The sequence below is a fragment of the Lissotriton vulgaris genome, chromosome 11 (genome assembly GCF_964263255.1).
Source record: "Lissotriton vulgaris chromosome 11, aLisVul1.2, whole genome shotgun sequence".
Classification (NCBI taxonomy): Eukaryota; Metazoa; Chordata; class Amphibia; order Caudata; family Salamandridae; genus Lissotriton; species Lissotriton vulgaris.
Genome location: NC_141699.1, coordinates 43,803,919 through 43,824,554, shown reverse-complemented (window position 1 = coordinate 43,824,554; position 20,636 = coordinate 43,803,919). Strand labels below are relative to the sequence as shown.

The 20,636-nt window shown below is 48.6% G+C and overlaps 1 protein-coding gene across 2 annotated transcripts; it reads right to left on the bottom strand.

The window, feature by feature from the left end:
- Nucleotides 1-10,091: 10,091 nt before the first annotated feature.
- On the bottom strand, nt 10,092-17,781 carry UBC (ubiquitin C). 2 transcript variants are annotated; one of them, XM_086942686.1, is made up of 2 exons: nt 17,665-17,781; nt 10,092-12,700 (listed from the first exon to the last, which is right to left on the bottom strand). In XM_086942686.1, exon 2 carries the CDS (start codon nt 12,695-12,697, stop codon nt 10,187-10,189), a length of 2,511 nt encoding a protein of 836 aa, XP_086798812.1. In that variant the 5' UTR covers nt 12,698-12,700; nt 17,665-17,781; the 3' UTR covers nt 10,092-10,186. The 2 variants fall into 2 exon arrangements, with proteins under 2 accessions (XP_086798812.1, XP_086798811.1); XM_086942685.1 differs by having other exon boundaries at nt 17,669-17,781.
- Nucleotides 17,782-20,636: the final 2,855 nt, after the last annotated feature.

The window sequence follows — 20,636 nt, the reverse complement described above, 5'->3', positions numbered from 1 at the left end:
GAGTTGGAAGCACCTGGAAGGTATTCTGCTCTCAGAGCAATCTTGTGCGCTAGGCAGAACATCCAAAGCTTCTTGGCTAGGTCCGAGAGGTCTGCAGACTTCGTGCCTCCAAGGCGATTGATATAGGCCACCGCTGACATGTTGTCCATCTTCAAAAGGACAGACCTCCCCTGGAGAGAATTCCTGAAGCTCATAAGAGCATAAAGACCGGCGGTCAATTCCAGGAAATTTATGTGGTGGAGAGATTCCTCCTGAGACCAAAGACCTCCTGTGTTTTGATTCAAGAGGCAAGCACCCCAGCCATGCAGGCTGGCATCCGATTCCAGGACGAAATCCGGGGAGGAGCCAAAAATGGCTTTCCCGTTCCATGCCTCCAGGTTGTTCAGCCACCAAAGCAATTCTGAGCGAGAATCCGAATCTAGAGTAACAAGGTCCCCATACCAGAGACCTGATCTCAGGGCTCTTGCCTTGACCCTCTGAAGAGCCCGATAGTTGAGTGGGCCTGGAAATATTGCTTGAATTGAAGATGAAAGAAGGCCCAGGAGTCTGGCCAGGTCCCTGAGGGAGAGATTCTGACGGCTTAAAGCATGCTTTATTTGCTTCTTTATCTTTGAGATTTTCTTGGAGGGAAGAAGGAGGAGGCAACGAGAGGTGTCAACTGTGAAGCCCAGAAACTCTATTGATTTTGAGGGAGTCAGAGAAGATTTCTCCTTGTTTATGATGAAGCCTAGGCTTTCTATGAGTTTCATAGAAAAATCCAGGTCCTGAATTAAATGCACTTTTTCCTACGCCATAATGAGGATATCGTCCAGGTAGATAATGAGACGAACGCCTCTTGATCTTAGGTGAGACACAACGGCCCTCATAACCTTGGTGAAGCACCATGGTGCGGAAGAAAGACCAAAGGGTAGAGCTTGAAACTGGTATAAGCGATCCTTCCAGAGAAACTGGAGGAAACGCTGATGAATCTTGGCCATGGGAATGGTAAAATAGGCGTCTTTGAGGTCTAGCTTGACTAACCAGTCCCCTTCCAGAAGAAGGTCCCTCAGGAGGTGAATGCCCTCCATCTTGAAATGTCTGTAAGAGATGAATCTGTTCACTTGGCGGAGATTTATGACCGGCCTCCAACCCTTGTCCTTTTTTTCGACTAAAAAAAGGTTGCTTACGAAACCCATGAGATCCACGGGAACCTCCAATATTGCACCTTTCTGAATCATTGAAGAGATTTCCTCTTCGATGATGCCTTGTTGAGCCGGGCACATGGGGATACTCATCTGGAGTGAAGTCTGGACGGGTTCGGACTCGAAATCTATTGTAAAACCTTTCACGGTGCTCAGAACCCACGCATCTTGAGTGATGCATTCCCAATTTTTTAAGAAATATTTCAGTCTGCCCCCTACCTTTAAGGGGAAAGAAAGGGAAGGGAGGGGGGGAGCACTCACCTGAGGGATTATTCTGGACGCTCGATCCACGAGATCTGAAGCCTCTGCCGCGTTGTCCCCTACCTCTCTGGGGGTAGAATTGCGGGCTTGAGTATTGTTGGTACTGCTGAAATTGCTGGTATCCTCTGCCAGTTCCACGTGATCTGAAGTTGGGCCTCTGGAAGTAGCGGCCGGAAGGTTGGCCTCGTCTTCCGGCCCGGGGGGGGGGGGGGGGGGGGGGGGGGGGGGGAAGCCTCTTCTGAGCCTGAGCTAGACATGAGGCTAAAAGATAATATGGTCCAAACAGGAGTAATATGGTTTCCAGTAACAGGGCTAGATATATGTAGGCAAATAACCCACAAGAAGTGTGCTTGACTGAGTCACAATGAGTAAGATCCACAGAAAAGGGGGAGTCAGGTACAGTAATCCAAATATACTGTTTGGCTAAGTATTTGAGGAGAAGGTGAAGTTCACTGACAGACAAACCGTCACTCGTGCTAACGAGCGAAATGCGGAGACGAGGGGTTGCCAAGGAAACTCCAAGAACACGGAGCAGAGCATTTCCAAGAAAATGCCCTTGGCAACGCGACTACGTGGCGTCGCGGTTGCCAAGGGTCATTCCTCTAAGGCTCCGAGTCTCTCGTTAAGAGCGCGAGAGACTCTGAAAAGCGAGTGAACAACTACGGAAAAAATGAACTACGGGGATAACAATTAAGGACACTTAAGAAAACGATGGTCATCGCCAGAGGGGACGTGCGAGGCACGTTAAGGGTGAGTCAAAGATACGGAGAGTCTACATAAAAAGGCTCTGAACGAAGGTCTCACGCAACGCGACCGGCGCCACACACACTCGAGGAGGAGGGGCCGGGAGGTCGCGAGAGGGGGAATTTCCATAGATTGGAAATTGGTGGGAAAGGGTGTGAGGGATTGCGGGGAAAGGAAAGTACCACGCTATCAGCACACCATGCCAAAAGGGGGCAGCTAATAACAGTAGCTAACTAAAACAGTTAAATACAACAGCATAGCGATATATTAACAGTAATATAATAAAAATTACAAGTCTAAAGTCTAAAGAGAGATAAGACAGAGACAAGCTAAAGTAAGACTTATCTGCTTGGGAGCCGCATTTAAAAGAGGCTGTGTGTTGTTGGCTCATGGCTCTTAGCTGTTGCCTTTGTTCTGTTTTGGAACTGTTATATTGTGATGCGGCTGCTGGGATCTGCATTAAAGATGTATGCATAATGTAGCCTCCGGTCTTGTAATGAAATCGATTTTACCCACCATGCATCCCCCCCCCTGAAAACCCCCCTGTGTAGCGAGTGTTTTCCTTTTGCCCATATCAGCGTTTGTCACCAAAGGTCCACTGTCTCTGTTCAAAGTCTTTTGTGGGGGTACTTGAAAGCTCAAAGAAACAAAGTTATTAAAAGTTACCTTGCTACTTTTGGATGAATGTCAAACCGGGACTTAGACTTCAAGACGTTGAAATAATCTTTACAAGTTTTGATCAAAAACGGCCAGTGTCTGGCCCAGCCCTGCCCCCTTCGGTCGCTGATGGGCCTGCCCTTGGCCCGGGCACGTTCCTCGCTGCGGGAGCCCACTCTCCTTCTTAAGCACCTCCGGGAAGTGACTGCGCGACGGTGGTGGTGGCGGCAACAGCCAAAAGGGGGGTTAGGACAGGTAGTCATGTGCTCCTCTCCCCCTACAACTCTAGGCTGAAGAAAAGCGAATCACCAAATGGGGGCTTCCCGTGCTGCGGGTTGCCTTCTTAGGCGCCACTGGGAAGTCTTGCTGATCTTCGAAATGACAACTTAGGGAATCCGTTTGAGCGTTTTGTGCTCCTGGCAAGTGAACTGCTGTAGTTGAAAGTTGTCTGGCAAGAAGCCAATGCCAGACCGCCTGAGCCTCCACGGATAGGTGGCCAGATCAGGTCCGTTGCTGCTTGTTTAGATAGTACATTTTGGTCATGTTGTCCATCTGGACTAATATGGAGGTGGTTTGGATGGTGGGGTAGAAGGCCTTGAGGGCTAGATGCAGGGCCCATACCTCCAACTTATTGATGCGATAGGCCTGTTCTTTGGTCAACCACAGACCTGGAGTTTCAAGAAAGCTCATCTGGAGGGAAGCATCCGTGATCAGAGACTGCTTTGGAGGAGTCTGATGGAATGGGACTCCTAACAAGAGATTTTTGTGACAAATCCACCGGCCGGACCGAAGGTTGAAGAGTGTAGAGAAGCTGGTTGCACTTCAGAGTGATGGATGATAGTCTCCCCTCCAAAAGATACACTTCACCTGTATTGAGTCTAGTGTTGCACCCAGAGTGTATTCTTGGAGTAGGATGATGAACTGACTTTGCCAAGCTGACAAGAAGGCCCAGCCGCTGTAGAAACATTAGCCAGGTCAGGTATTGGGTCTTTACACATTGGAGAGATGAACTCTTCTGGAGCCAGACATTGAGGTAAGGGTAAATGAACAGTCCCTGGTGGCGCAAAGCAGCTGCTACTACTGCCAGGCATTTATTAAAACACTTGAGGGGCCAATTTCAATCCAAAAGGGAGGACTTTGTACTGGTAATGTTTGGCCCCTGCCATGAAGTGCAGGAACTTTTGGGAGCATGAGCAGACTGGTACATGGAAATACACATCCTGCAGATTTAATCGAGCACATCCAGTCACCTTGCTGGAAGTGAGGATATATTTGACAGAGAGCCATCATGCTAAATTTTGATCTACGGTTGGACTTGTTCAGAATGCATAGATCTAATAGAGGTATGAAATCTTGATTTATGGCCTTTCTTTTGTACCAGAAAGCACCTGGATTATATTCCTTTCCCTTGTTAAGAGGAAAGCACTTCCTCTATGGCAGAGCTTTGTAAGAGTGGCTACTTATTGCTGCAGTAGTTGTAGGTGGTGGCATGTGTTTTCTTCTGGAGGGTATCGCTGTAGGCGGATAGTGTACCTATTCTGAAGCATACTCTATACCAATTGATCTTGGGATACTGTGCCACTCTTGCAGACAATTGGAGATACTTTCACCCACTAGAGTGGGTAACAGCAACAGGGAAAGAAACTGCTCATTGCTTTCAGTGAGTCTTTGCAAGGGAAGAGAACTGGTGTGGGGCACCTCTTATAAAGAAAGAGGACAACCCATGGTAATGTGCTCTGGGCTGATGTTACCTTTGAGCTCATTTAAGGGTTTGAACCCTCTGATGAAATGGCCTGCGATCGTATGGCTTGTAAATATGATAGAACTCCTATACCTTCTTAGAGTATCAAGCTTGATCTTAATTCTGTCCATTTCATAGTCTGTGTGTTCCAAAGAAAGAACTTTGTGCTAACAATGCCAGTCATGTTACATCACAACTTCTGCAGTTCATTAAAGAGTTCTGTCTCTTTGTACTCCAGTTTTTATTTCATTTTTATATGGCTGTATTCAAGAATTAAAAAGAGTATATGTATATTAAAGAAAAAGCAGATTACTGAAACATTGGTTAGCCTTGCAGGCTTCATTGACTTGTGGAAAAATGAAATATGTAGGTGTGTATATATATTTTAATGTACCACAGGGTCCCTGCACAGGGCAGGAATATTCAGTGATTAGGACTACTGATGGGGATCCCCTGGAAGAGAACCAGCGATTTCAGTCAGTCAGAACACTGTAATTTATAAAACAAGATCAAACTAGTAGATGCTGCAGTACTGCCCTAAAGAGGATGTTTGTTTATGTTCTAAATTAAAAGGTTTTCTTGAAGTCTGTCTTGCCCCCACCCCAGCAAATTCAAAGTGGACTGATTTTTCAGAGTAATTTGTATGATTTTACCCTGCATTTGGGCCCGTTTTGATGTGGTAGCCCCCAATACATACTCTATACTCTGATGCAGCGGAGTCATGGGTTACTTTTACAGACTCAATAGCCCACAGAAGGTGAGATGCAGGGACCTTCTTTAGTCCGACCTGTATGGCCACTTTTAAACATGTCTAGCCTCCATAGAAGTCGAATTAAGGAACTTGTTTCACACATACCAGATTGTCTTTTGAAATAAAGTGGTGGCCCATTTTTGTGCTTTCCGGTGTATTGTGACCCCGGGAGATGTTTCATTTGGCCATCACCAAACATGGTCACCCTTACTGGCCCACAATTCTATTGCCTTAGTGTACAAAATTGCTGTGGAGTATACCTCAGCACAGCACACCCTTTGCTGTAATGGGTTTTAGCTATAATTTTCTGAGCTAGCAACATAGGTCTTCAAGCAGTGTTAACCTTTCATCCTATAATTATCACAACTTTGTTCTGAGGGGGCGCAACTATGAGCACTATGGTGTATATTTGAAGCCGTGATTACCAGTTTTAAATATACTAATTAAGCACAGGCAGGTAACTGTGCCACCAGCGGAGGTTGCGGATTTTGCCTACTCTACGCCCTGTTGCAAACGCATAGTTTAAGCAAAACTCCCCTCTGTGGCAGAGCAGTTAGCCAGCCCGTCCAGACACCCAAATTAATTAAAATATTTAAAAGGTTTAATTAAGTTTTTTTTAATGTAAAAGGCACTTACCTGCGTAGCTGCCACCTCCTCCGCCTGGATGCTCTCCTTCCATGAAAAAACTCTACATTCTCCGTCTTACACATGCAAGACATCTTAGGAGTTTTTCATAGAAGGGCGGCTTTGAGAAGGTATTTTAAGAATACTGTCAGATAAGATCTCTGGTGAAATTTGTTATTGTGTAAGAAAGATGTACCTTTGTCGTCTTACTCATGAGATGGTGTACGATTTCCTAATTAATCTCCCCTGCAAGAGATTAACTAATGCCAGTGGATTTGGTCAAAGGTCCATGCTGAAAAGTGAGTCAAGAAATCTTGTTCTACCACACAGTAAAGGTAATTTGCACAAGTGATGCACATCATTTCTTGTTACATGTGGCAGTGCTTTCTAGATTAAAAGACAACAATAAATCTAGTCAGAGCTACTTGTTTACCACCCACCAGTCTCGTGTACTTGTTTATCCAGAACTGAATCAATCACTGGAAGCTTTTATTGCTAGCTCCAATTTCACCTATTGGGCAACTTTAATTTTCATCTCGAAAACAAGGGGTACAATGATACTGCTATTTTCTTGGAACTTATGACTAACTTTGGATTCTTTCAATTGGTTCACTCCCCATCTCATACGCTGAACTGTATTTTTACCAATCACTTGTTCACGTTGGTTGGAGTTATTTTCCCTGTATGTTGAACTGACCATCTTCTGGTAACATTGGAAATTTGTAGACAGAAGGTCACAGACCAAAGTCAGAGGAAAACTAACTTATAGAAAGTGAGTCAAAACTTCCATATTTGGAATTGGTCCTCAGTAAGACCCAAGTGGGAAATGTAAATTCTCAAGAGCAGATGACATATTTGGATAAGGAAAAGGTTGCCCACAACAAAAATAAGACCAAAGCATCTTCACCGTGGTTCTCCAAGGAACTAAAAAGCCCTCAGACTGCAGGGTCAAGAGACAAGCACAGAGCTGGAGGACAAAATCCATCTTTGTAGAAAAGAAAAATGATCCACCAAGTCAGCTTAGTTTACTAGCCTAATTATATCGGCCACCAACACCCGCCCAGGAACTTTTCAAGTTAAGTCAAAGTTCTGCCCGCTCCCCCAGTGCAGCAAGTGAGAATTCTTAAAGCATCTGTAATAGCATCGCTATCCACTTCAAAGATTTTAAAGATCTTCTTGAATTGTGATAGAGGGTAGACTTTCACTTATTTTGATGCAACGCTGTTTCCCCTCAGCGAAAATAGGATTTTTTTTTTTGCTTACAACTTCAGCCTCGCCAGATGACCCATGTCCTCCTAGGAATACAGGACCCAATTGCAGTTTTTTTTCTGGAAAATGTCTACAATAGGGTCCTTAAAGCGGGAGTGTTTCGAGAAACAAAAGGAGGCTATAGTTATTCCTCTTAAAAGAGAAACCAAATGGGGATTCTTGGGAACTTAAAAATATTCATCCAACCTCTACTGCCTGCACCAACAACAAACAAAAAAATATTGGAAAATACATTAATCAAGAATTAGCTACGTATATAGTCAGCCAAGATCTTCTGGATCCATCACAGAATGGGTTACAGCACAGAATCAGCAGTAGTCACAGTGACCGATTCCATATATCGCCAGGTGGTTCAAGGAGCTAACTTGGTAATGCTGAATCAGTCAGCGGCTTTCCATACAATGTCTGCATGCTACTTGGTGCAAAGATTGCATCAAGCAAGTCTGAGTGAAGTCTTTGGAGCTCATTGGATCTTTTCCAATTAGTAGACCAAAACAAGTAGCTCTGGGGACTATATGGCAGAGCTTTTCGAGCGCCTTGTGAAGTCCCACAGGGGTCCTCCCCAAGTCCCACAATGTTTAATCTTTATGTGGCTCCCGTGGCAAAATTGATTAAACCATTGCTTTTCAGGGAAGACCAGTTCAAGTCTGACAGAAATAAGCCTGTGGATGAAGGTAAACTGGCTGAAACTGAACGCAAAAAAGATTTGTCTTTAGGGCTCAGAACTCAGTGTGGTTGAGTGTAGATAGACTAATACTTGTAGCCCCTATCCCATCAAAGTCACTGCCGCAAAGAATCTAAGAGTGATTCTTGATAACACATCTACTTTTGATGCCCAGGTTAACAGGACTGTGAGCGCCTGCTTCCTCATTATCAAGATTGATACTCTTATGTATTTAATAATATTTTTATAAATGTACCCGAACACTTTTCAGAGATTACTTTGTGTAGCCCCTTTCCTTGCATGATTTTGGTCTCCGAATAGAATTTGTAAAGAAAAGTGCTGTGAGCAAATCATGGTGCAAGGTGACTGAATGCCTTGTGCCGCAAGCACATTGTTTAATTTTACGTTCTAAACACTGTGGTGAGCAAACTATGGTATTTTCAACTTACACTCCATAAAATATCCTGAGGGGAACTATAATACGCCTGTCCTTTGAAATAATTATGCTTTCAAACATCACATTTTTTGTATTTTCTCTTTTGTAACTCAAAAGGGCTGTAGCAATTCAGGACTGTAACCACAATTGTAATTACTTGCATCAAAAGCTGTGGAAGCCCTCATATTGTCACCAGTTTTGAATTTAAGAACTAAACAGCCACGGCTTGTTACAACAGTAAACCCAAGTGTTAGGACTGAAAATGCAAGAGCTGTCTACATTAGTTAAGACTGTGTGGCTTTAAGCACCAATTAAGTCTTGCATTTATACAAGTAAACACACAAATGAATGTGGTCTCCATTACAGTGCCAGTTTACCAAAAGGCAGATTGCTTTGGAAGTGTGATGCAAAATAATTACAAATCCTTTAACTTTGCTGCATCTTTATTGTTATTAGAGAAAAAGTTATCCATATGCTTTTAGTTACACATGTAAAAGGCTTCCTTCAATTAAGGAACAGCTTCCACAACATTTGCCCTAGGATTCTTCAACACCGTGGTTGTTGAAAGCTCAGTCCCCCTACCTGAACAGATTTGAGTGGAACAGTTGAGCCTTCCTCATCCCAATATCTATTTAGCACCTTTGGCTAAACTGGTGGGGGCTTGGGGTGTGAGTTCTCATACTCTGACATGCAGCTGGTGCTCTCATTCCAGAAGGCAACATCGGCTTTCAAAGGCTGCCTAAAGGCAAATGGATAAATGCAGGCTGCCTCAAATTCAACTGACAAAATAGAGGTACTCTTATTTAGGTCTCACCTAGGCAGCGCTTTGTGTGGTCGTAATACATGCTGTATACAGGATATGGGCAGTAAGCTTGCCCATGTTTAATTGCCTCCTTTGACTGCCTTTTCCAAATGATTTTGTTACTTAAATCTTTTTTATAGTCCCTCTTTAGTACCACCGTTTCTCCTGTTGAACCTTCCTATGAGGACTATCCCTTTACATGTGTTACTCAGGATCTGGTATTTACCATTTATGAACACCATTTTCTTTTTGGAGCACACTGGCATGCCACGTTGGAGCTTCACTAATGGCGGCTGCGCACCTTTCTTGAAGAGTCGGTTATCACAACCCTTTAATATTTCTTTATGCAGCACATATGGCAGGCACAAGACTTAAAGCACAGCTCGCCTAAAGACCTTCAAAACTTTTTTTTTTTTTTTTTTTTTTTAAATGCAGCTCACCAAGCTTGATATTTATAACAACGTTTTTTTTTTACTTTTCTCTGGAGGGGCACGCAGTGCAAGATCCAATACGGCAGCAGCGTGACATCCTTATTGCACAGCTTGCCCAAATCAGCTTTAAATTATATTTTATTTACTTGAGAAGACGGAATCCCTACCAACAGAAGAGATCACTGTGTGTTCCAAGAGTCCACAGGGCAAGAGGAGGTTGGTCCTTCTCCGTCCCAACCATGAAACTATAGAACTCAGCCTTCATCTCTTCGACTGCCAACCGAATACATTTTACGCAATCATTTGAAGGTCTCTTTGATCTATAGGCTAAATATTCTTGAGTTGATTAATCCTGTCTCTATTAAGTAGCTAGCATCAGGACACCTCTTTGGCTGCGGCTGCACACTTTACAGGTGTTCTAGTTTAGACTCAAAAACAAATAGTCACAGACCAAGGCCATCCCATCCAACACATTGGGGGTTACAACTTAAAAAAAAAAAAAAACATAAATGAAGCATGCAATAAGAGGCTTGTTCTGTGAATCCAACAACTTTATTGAAACAAAAGTGCAGAAATGGCGCAAATTAATACCTAAAATGATTACACAGCTTACAGTAAAGCCTGATTAACCTCCCCTTAAACGCAAGACCAAATGCAGAGTGGACTCCTTCTGGATGTTGTAGTCGGATAAGGTGCGCCCATCTTCCAGCTGCTTGCCAGCAAAGATCAACCTCTGCTGATCTGGAGGGATACCTTCTTTGTCTTGGATTTTGGCTTTGACATTCTCTATCGTATCACTGGGCTCCACTTCTAGTGTGATGGTTTTGCCGGTCAAAGTCTTGACAAAGATCTGCATACCACCTCTGAGCCGTAGGACCAAATGCAGGGTGGACTCCTTCTGGATGTTGTAGTCGGATAAGGTGCGCCCGTCTTCCAGCTGCTTGCCAGCAAAGATCAACCTCTGCTGATCTGGAGGGATACCTTCTTTGTCCTGGATTTTGGCTTTGACATTCTCAATCGTATCACTGGGCTCCACTTCTAGTGTGATGGTTTTGCCGGTCAAAGTCTTAACAAAGATCTGCATACCACCTCTGAGCCGGAGGACCAAATGCAGGGTGGACTCCTTCTGGATGTTGTAGTCAGATAAGGTGCGCCCGTCTTCCAGCTGCTTGCCAGCAAAGATCAACCTCTGCTGATCTGGAGGGATACCTTCTTTGTCTTGGATTTTGGCTTTGACATTCTCTATCGTATCACTGGGCTCCACTTCTAGTGTGATGGTTTTGCCGGTCAAAGTCTTGACAAAGATCTGCATACCACCTCTGAGCCGTAGGACCAAATGCAGGGTGGACTCCTTCTGGATGTTGTAGTCGGATAAGGTGCGCCCGTCTTCCAGCTGCTTGCCAGCAAAGATCAACCTCTGCTGATCTGGAGGGATACCTTCTTTGTCCTGGATTTTGGCTTTGACATTCTCAATCGTATCACTGGGCTCCACTTCTAGTGTGATGGTCTTGCCGGTCAAAGTCTTGACAAAGATCTGCATACCACCTCTGAGCCGTAGGACCAAATGCAGGGTGGACTCCTTCTGGATGTTGTAGTCGGATAAGGTGCGCCCGTCTTCCAGCTGCTTGCCAGCAAAGATCAACCTCTGCTGATCTGGAGGGATACCTTCTTTGTCCTGGATTTTGGCTTTGACATTCTCAATCGTATCACTGGGCTCCACTTCTAGTGTGATGGTTTTGCCGGTCAAAGTCTTGACAAAGATCTGCATACCACCTCTGAGCCGTAGGACCAAATGCAGGGTGGACTCCTTCTGGATGTTGTAGTCGGATAAGGTGCGCCCGTCTTCCAGCTGCTTGCCAGCAAAGATCAACCTCTGCTGATCTGGAGGGATACCTTCTTTGTCTTGGATTTTGGCTTTGACATTCTCTATCGTATCACTGGGCTCCACTTCTAGTGTGATGGTTTTGCCGGTCAAAGTCTTGACAAAGATCTGCATACCACCTCTGAGCCGTAGGACCAAATGCAGGGTGGACTCCTTCTGGATGTTGTAGTCGGATAAGGTGCGCCCGTCTTCCAGCTGCTTGCCAGCAAAGATCAACCTCTGCTGATCTGGAGGGATACCTTCTTTGTCCTGGATTTTGGCTTTGACATTCTCAATCGTATCACTGGGCTCCACTTCTAGTGTGATGGTCTTGCCGGTCAAAGTCTTGACAAAGATCTGCATACCACCTCTGAGCCGTAGGACCAAATGCAGGGTGGACTCCTTCTGGATGTTGTAGTCGGATAAGGTGCGCCCGTCTTCCAGCTGCTTGCCAGCAAAGATCAACCTCTGCTGATCTGGAGGGATACCTTCTTTGTCCTGGATTTTGGCTTTGACATTCTCAATCGTATCACTGGGCTCCACTTCTAGTGTGATGGTCTTGCCGGTCAAAGTCTTGACAAAGATCTGCATACCACCTCTGAGCCGTAGGACCAAATGTAGGGTGGACTCCTTCTGGATGTTGTAGTCGGATAAGGTGCGCCCGTCTTCCAGCTGCTTGCCAGCAAAGATCAACCTCTGCTGATCTGGAGGGATACCTTCTTTGTCCTGGATTTTGGCTTTGACATTCTCAATCGTATCACTGGGCTCCACTTCTAGTGTGATGGTCTTGCCGGTCAAAGTCTTGACAAAGATCTGCATACCACCTCTGAGCCGTAGGACCAAATGCAGGGTGGACTCCTTCTGGATGTTGTAGTCGGATAAGGTGCGCCCGTCTTCCAGCTGCTTGCCAGCAAAGATCAACCTCTGCTGATCTGGAGGGATACCTTCTTTGTCCTGGATTTTGGCTTTGACATTCTCAATCGTATCACTGGGCTCCACTTCTAGTGTGATGGTCTTGCCGGTCAAAGTCTTGACAAAGATCTGCATACCACCTCTGAGCCGTAGGACCAAATGCAGGGTGGACTCCTTCTGGATGTTGTAGTCTGATAAGGTGCGCCCGTCTTCCAGCTGCTTGCCAGCAAAGATCAACCTCTGCTGATCTGGAGGGATACCTTCTTTGTCCTGGATTTTGGCTTTGACATTCTCTATCGTATCACTGGGCTCCACCTCAAGCGTGATAGTCTTGCCGGTCAAAGTCTTGACAAAGATCTGCATTTTCTATTTAAGAAAGAAAAAAATATAGTTAGTACAAAACCTAAGTGAAAAAAATATAATTAGATTCTGCACAGAGCATAAATCCTACCAGTACAAAGTTGTGCATGAGTAGGCAGCAAAGTTATAACTTACTAGTTTTTCACCTGTGCACAGTGGGGGCAAGATGTCGTTCCTTTAAGGAACAAATTAGTTACTTGAGAACTAGATTAGCTGAATTTCCATGGTTTTGAATGTAAAATTAGAACCCAGCTATAACACCCCTGTAACCTTAGTTTTTTGTAAAAAGATTTTCCTAACCATAATAGACAGAGAAAGCAAGCGTGAAGTAATGAAAACATACCCCTTTAGACTCTAGGCAATGGAGTTGCTGGCTAGGCTGTTCAGTTTCTACCTATGATGCTGAGCACCTACACATGGAGTAGCCGAGCGCTATATAAACACTTCATTCACACGTCCCTGTAACCCTGGTTTCTTTCCAGTGGCAGTTGCCACTAGAATATTCTAGTTAGGGCCGCTTTTCCAGACTAAGCGCGTTTTGGTAACTTATCCCCCAAAAACTACATCCATATCAGCTCATCCTGGTAAGTTTCGTGGGGTGGGGGTGAATCCATCAAGCAAGAGCAGAGGAAAAAGGGCTGTCCCAAAATACAAAATCGCCATGCATTATCCATAGACTTAAGACTGGTTATAGCAAAAACTGCTGAATGGAATTATACCAAATCTGTCAGGTAGCTAGATTTCTGCCTACATAGGGTTTTGTGATTTGGTGCAAATCCTTTCTGTAGGTTGCCATGTTAAGTGTAAAAAAAGTGCATATTTTGGCAGTTGGGCTCACAAATGGCCCGTGAGATAGATAATTAAAAAAAAATATGGAGGGGATAGCACAGAGCTTTAAGCACAATATATTTGTGTTTTAGGTTTGCCCTGCATTGGACACCCACACAAATGAGGTACCATTTTTTAATCGAGAGACCAAGGGTAACGCTGGATGGTATAAACGGCACTGGGACCCTACTAAGAAATGTAGTTTCAGCTAAATTTTTGTCAGCACAGCGATCCCACAAAGAATAGGGTGGGAAACGTGATTTCTTTAGACAAATTTGAGGTTCGCAGGGGATTCTGGGTAGGAAATTGTAGGCAGCTCAACGCAAGACACCTCCCTGGACTCCCCGGGGGTATGGTTTATTTCCCTAAATGCTATTCAAGCCAAGGACCCAAAAAAAAAAAAAGCTTTACACAGTCTTTATGTGATTGAAAATTTGAAAGTATCCACAGTACGTTTTGGAGTGTTATCCATCACAAGCTCTAGGCCTACCCGCACAAGTGAGATACCATTTTTATTGGGAGAATTTGGGGAATGCAGGGTGGGTGGAGGTTTGAGTCTCCCTGCTGATTCCAGAAATTTACATCACTGATGTGAGGGGATTTTTTTTTTCTTAAACAAAATTTGATGTTCGTAAGGGATTCTGGATAACAGAACCTGGCGAAATCCTCACGTCACCCCATCCTCAATTGCCCTGGGTGTCTAGTTTAAAAAAAAAGTGTAGAGGTTTGCTAGGTTTACCTAGGTGTTGTCGGAGCTGTGGTACAAAATCACAAAACCTATTCTGCACTAGAATATACACCCACCAAAGCCCAGTCTTCCGACTGCACCGAGGCCAGTCTGCGGCAGAATATACCCTCCCACCAGACAATGAACAGTCTGCCACAGACCCCCTGCCCCCCTTCCAAACCCAGAGTACCCTCCCACACCTAACCCAGTCTACGGCAGTGTCCCCCATCTGGATGGAGCCCAGTCCATGGCAAAGTACCCATTGATTATGAATACCTTGCGGACAAAAAGTTACAGGGTCCTCAGTGTGAAGACCCCCAAATACCCCCCCCCCCCAAAAAATGGACTAAGGGAGGGGGTAGCAGCAAAGGGATTAAAAACAAAATAGCAATTAACTGAAAAACAGCCAACAGTAAGTCATCGTATTTAGGTGCATTTAAAGGTTTTTTTTGTTAAAAACTGTTCTAGTTAAGTACATTTCTCAGTGACCTACTCTGGCTGAACCCAAACCTTTTCTGCACACCTTGATCTATATTAACAGGTATAGCAGAGCTGTGAAAGTACAAAACTATCAGAATATGAAGCATAGTTACTGCCATCATAAAGACACTCATAGGTAGAGCAAGACTTCTGGAAAGTTGCAATTGAGTAGACATTGAACCTCACCTGCACTATGGTAACCACCTGCCCAGGCACTGAACCCCCCCGCACTATGGTACCCCTTCCAAACACTGAACCCCACGCGCAGTGTGGTACCCACCCCAGGCACTGAACCACAACTGCACCACGTTAACCCCCTCTTCTGGGCACCGAATCCTACCTGCACTATTGTACAGACTACTTCTGGGCACTGAACCCCACCTGCACCATGGTACACAATCACTTCCCAGGCACTGAACCCCTACTGCACTATGTTAAACCCCCCCTCCCCAGGCAATGAACCCAAACTGCACTATGGTACCCACCCCCTGAACCAAGCTGCACCATGGTACCCAACCACTTCCAGGCACTGAACCCCACCTGCACTAGGCTACCCACCCCCTGAACTATGGTACCCCCCCTATCCAGGTACTGAACCCGCCACAGGCACTGATACCCCACCTGCACTAGGTTACCCACCCCCAAACCCCACCTGCACTATGGTGCCCCGCTCTCCAGGTACTGAACCCCCCTGGACCCTGCACTATGATAACCACCACCACCCCCAAGCACTGAACCCCCACCTGCACTTTTCTTCCCCATGATGACCGCAAGACAGTAGTTCAATCCCCCACCTGCACTATTGTACCCAGCCCAGGCACTGAACCCCACCTAAACTATGGTAGCAACTAAACGTCTCAGACGATATTCACAAGGCTTTAGATTAAGGTGATGCCTGCCTACTCTTCCTTTTTGACTTATCTGCAGCATTCAACACAGTAAATCATCCAGCGCTTTTGGACACCTTGTTGAATCGCTCCGGCATCAATGACACCGTACTAAAATGATTCACCTCCTCCCTTCAACCCCACTCGCAACAAATTAAAATCAACTCCTGTCTCTCGAAGTCAACACAAGTCACACTTCGGGCCCCGCCAGGCGCGATATTCTCCCAGTCCCTCTTCAATCTCTTAATGGAGCCTCTCACAGCCAACGTGAAAAAGAGAGTGAATCTGGTTGCCCTAAACTGCCCTCTCGTCCTATTGGACTCTGTTAAGTCTCTAGGCATCACGCTTGACAAGAACTTATCAATGGAATCCCAGTGAAGTGGTGTGGCTCACTGGTTAGAGGCGGCAGACCCGAGAGCAGAGGGCGGCCCGGGACCAGGGTTCAATTCCCGGCGCGGCAGGTTTCTGGACCAGGGTCAGCGGACTCGATAATTCTCTCGCCTCGGTGCCCACTCTGATCAGCGATCACACTCGGCAACTCTGGGCACTAGCTTGCCTCATCTTCACTAACGGCCCCACCAGACCGCCGGGGATGCCTTGTCTCACCCTGGAGATACCCATTAAGGGACCATCTCTCAGGGAAGCCAGGGAGGGTTTCGTAGCGGTCGAAGCGCCTTGGGACCAGGTAAGTAGTGCGCTATATAAATGCCTATACATTTACATTACACATAATAAATTCTGCAAAAAGTGCTCTTTTCTCTCTCCAACACCTATAAAAATTGGAAACTTTTCTTCCCCATGATGACCGCAAGACAGTAGCTCAATCCCTAGTTCTCTCTAAAACCGACTATGGGAACATTATCCTAAGAGGGACTCCAAAAGCTCACCTAGCCCCTCTAAGGGCAGCGCTGAACATATCTGGAGTAAAAACATTTGAACACATTACTCCGGGTCTGTACTCCCTCAACTGGCTTCCCATGGAAGAGGGGTGTATTTACAAGCTGGCCCGCATCACACACAAAACCCTTCCAACTCCGGCCCCAACTACCTGGTCAGCAAACCGGTAAGAAGAGGTCAGTCCAGATCACTGAGAAGCTCCGACTCACTCCTTATGCCCCCAAAACTGGAAAGAAAAAAAAAACCACCCCGCATCGATGGTTCTCTGGCAACGCTCTCTGGAGAGCTCAGATGCGACCCCCCCCCCCTCCTTCTCCTGTTTCAAAGGGGACCTGAAACGCCATCTCCTCTACATACTTTCATGACCTACGTCAACTAACCTGGACTTCGATATTTGAATTTACTCCTCTCTCTCTTGACATTCAAGGATAGTTGGTGGCCGGGGCTGTTAACGACCTTATTTTTCATGCTGTATTTTTTTTTAATCTCCTGTTTGCTGCCTTATTGCCTACCATGTAATGACATTTTCATTTGTTTTTACAGTGTGTATGTAAAGCGCCCCGATACGTACGGGTCAAGCTAGCGCTATATAAAACTTAAATAAACACCCCCCTCTGGGCACTGAACCCTGTCTGGACTATGGCACCCCCCCCCTCAAAAGCACAACCCCACCTGCACTATGGTACCCCCCCAAACCGCACCTACACTATGGTACCCCCCCAAACCCCACCTACACTATGGTACCCCCCCAAACCCCACCTACACTATGGCACCCCCTTCCGGACACTGAACCTCACCTGCACTGTTACCCACCTACACTATGGTACCCCCTCTCCAGGCACTGAACCCTATCTGCACTAGGTTAAACCCACCGCACCTGCACTGTGGTACCGACTCCCCTGCCGGGCACTGAACCCCATCTGAATTAAGGTACCATCCCGACCCCCTCCCTGGTTCCAGTCTGCGGAAGAGCCCACCCCCCCCCTTCGCACCGAGCCCAGTCAGAGTATGCCCCCCCCCCCACCCGCAGATTAGAGTCGTCGGTGAAGGCCCCCCACACTCGCCACCCCCGGATCAGCCGCCAGCCCTCGCTGCGCCCCCTCCTCCTCCCAGGCCCGCCGCCCCCGCTCAGGCCCGAGGCCCCCCCGCACCTACCGGCCGCGGTGTGCTTCCGTCGGGCGCTGCTGGCTGAGGCGGGGGTCCTGGTTCGCGGTGTCGGGGTGCGGGCTCGGCCTCTCTCCTCAGGTCAGCTCTGCCTCCTCGCTCCTGTCGCCGCCGCTCCTTCAGCGAATAAAACTGCGCCACAGAACAAAGGGCGGGAGGAGCGTCGTCACAGGCGCGGGATCCTTCCGCCACTGCGCCTCACGGGATCCCTCCGCGGACTACTTCACGGGCACAAACCCAGCAAGCCTGAGTAACCCCCCTCGCAGACGGTGGGGGCGGTCTGTGGTTTACAGTTTATCTGAAGGTGACAGAGGGAGTTCGCTCGTTCAAGTTACAAGCCGCGCATTAGACGCAAACTAGTACCCTCCAGTCACTGCCTGCTATGACGCGCGGTGCGCATGCGCAGTCTCAGAGTGAGGCGCATGCGCACAAGGCGTCCCTGCGGTGTGACACAGCAAACTCCCTCAGAAGAGAGACAGTCATGGAGTCCCTCTGGAGAGGGTCACTGACGCCCCAGCAGGGTGGACTCACTGAGGAGGGTCACTGCCGCCTCATCCGTGTGGACTCCCAGAGGAGGGTCGCTGCAGCCTACTCCATGTCGACTCATTGGGGAGGGTCAGTGCAGCCTCAGCCGTGTGGACTCCCTGGGGAGGGTCAGTGCAGCCTCATCCGTGTGGACTCACTGAAGAGGGTCAGTGCAGCCTCAGCCGTGTGGACTCCCTGGGGAGGGTCAGTGCAGCCTCATCCGTGTGGACTCTCTGGGGAGGGTCAGTGCAGCCTCAGCCGTGTGGACTCCCTGGGGAGGGTCAGTGCAGCCTCATCCGTGTGGACTCCCTGGGGAGGGTCGGTGCAGCCTCATCCGTGTGGACTCCCTGGGGAGGGTCAGTGCAGCCTCATCCGTGTGAACTCTCTGGGGAGGGTCAGTGCAGCCTCAGCCGTGTGGACTCCCTGGGGAGGGTCAGTGCAGCCTCATCCGTGTGGACTCACTGAAGAGGGTCAGTGCAGCCTCAGCCGTGTGGACTCCCTGGGGAGGGTCAGTGCAGCCTCAGCCGTGTGGACTCACTGAAGAGGGTCAGTGCAGCCTCAGCCGTGTGGACTCCCTGGGGAGGGTCAGTGCAGCCTCATCCGTGTGGACTCACTGAAGAGGGTCAGTGCAGCCTCAGCCGTGTGGACTCACTGAAGAGGGTCAGTGCAGCCTCAGCCGTGTGGACTCCCTGGGGAGGGTCAGTGCAGCCTCATCCGTGTGGACTCCCTAGGGAGGGTCAGTGCAGCCTCAGCCGTGTGGACTCCCTGGGGAGGGTCAGTGCAGCCTCATCCGTGTGGACTCACTGAAGAGGGTCAGTGCAGCCTCAGCCGTGTGGACTCCCTGGGGAGGGTCAGTGCAGCCTCAGCCGTGTGGACTCACTGAAGAGGGTCAGTGCAGCCTCAGCCGTGTGGACTCCCTGGGGAGGGTCAGTGCAGCCTCATCCGTGTGGACTCCCTGGGGAGGGTCAGTGCAGCCTCAGCCGTGAGGACTCCCTGGGAAGGATCAGTGCAGCCTCATCCGTGTGGACTCACTGAAGAGGGTCAGTGCAGCCTCAGCCGTGTGGACTCACTGAAGAGGGTCAGTGCAGCCTCAGCCGTGTGGACTCCCTGGGGAGGGTCAGTGCAGCCTCATCCGTGTGGACTCACTGAAGAGGGTCAGTACAGCCTCAGCCGTGTGGACTCCCTGGGGAGGGTCAGTGCAGCCTCAGCCGTGTGGACTCACTGAAGAGGGTCAGTGCAGCCTCAGCCGTGTGGACTCCCTGGGGAGGGTCAGTGCAGCCTCAGCCGTGTGGACTCACTGAAGAGGGTCAGTGCAGCCTCAGCCGTGTGGACTCCCTGGGGAGGGTCAGTGCAGCCTCATCCGTGTGAACTCTCTGGGGAGGGTCAGTGCAGCCTCAGCCGTGTGGACTCCCTGGGGAGGGTCAGTGCAGCCTCATCCGTGTGGACTCACTGAAGAGGGTCAGTGCAGCCTCAGCCGTGTGGACTCCCTGGGGAGGGTCAGTGCAGCCTCAGCCGTGTGGACTCACTGAAGAGGGTCAGTGCAGCCTCAGCCGTGTGGACTCCCTGGGGAGGGTCAGTGCAGCCTCATCCGTGTGGACTCACTGAAGAGGGTCAGTGCAGCCTCAGCCGTGTGGACTCACTGAAGAGGGTCAGTGCAGCCTCAGCCGTGTGGACTCCCTGGGGAGGGTCAGTGCAGCCTCATCCGTGTGGACTCCCTAGGGAGGGTCAGTGCAGCCTCAGCCGTGTGGACTCCCTGGGGAGGGTCAGTGCAGCCTCATCCGTGTGGACTCACTGAAGAGGGTCAGTGCAGCCTCAGCCGTGTGGACTCCCTGGGGAGGGTCAGTGCAGCCTCAGCCGTGTGGACTCACTGAAGAGGGTCAGTGCAGCCTCAGCCGTGTGGACTCCCTGGGGAGGGTCAGTGCAGCCTCATCCGTGTGGACTCCCTGGGGAGGGTCAGTGCAGCCTCAGCCGTGAGGACTCCCTGGGAAGGATCAGTGCAGCCTCATCCGTGTGGACTCCCTGGGGAGGGTCAGTGCAGCCTCATCCGTGTGGACTCACTGAAGAGGGTCAGTGCAGCCTCAGCCGTGTGGACTCACTGAAGAGGGTCAGTGCAGCCTCAGCCGTGTGGACTCCCTGGGGAGGGTCAGTGCAGCCTCAGTCGTGTGGACTCCCTGGGGAGGGTCAGTGCAGCCTCAGCCGTGTGGACTCCCTGGGGAGGGTCAGTGCAGCCTCATCCGTGTGGACTCACTGAAGAGGGTCAGTGCAGCCTCATCCGTGTGGACTCCCTGGGGAGAGTCCGTGCAGCCTCAGCCGTGTGGACTCCCTGGGGAGGGTCAGTGCAGTTTCATCCGTGTGGACTCCCTGGGGAGGGTCAGTGCAGCCTCAGCCGGGTGGACTCCCTGGGGAGGGTCAGTGCAGCCTCATCCGTGTGGAC

Excerpts from the sequence above, each read along its gene's own strand:
- UBC (XM_086942686.1), bottom strand. The coding sequence starts at position 12,697 with ATGCAGATCTTTGTCAAGACTTTGACCGGCAAGACTATCACGCTTGAG.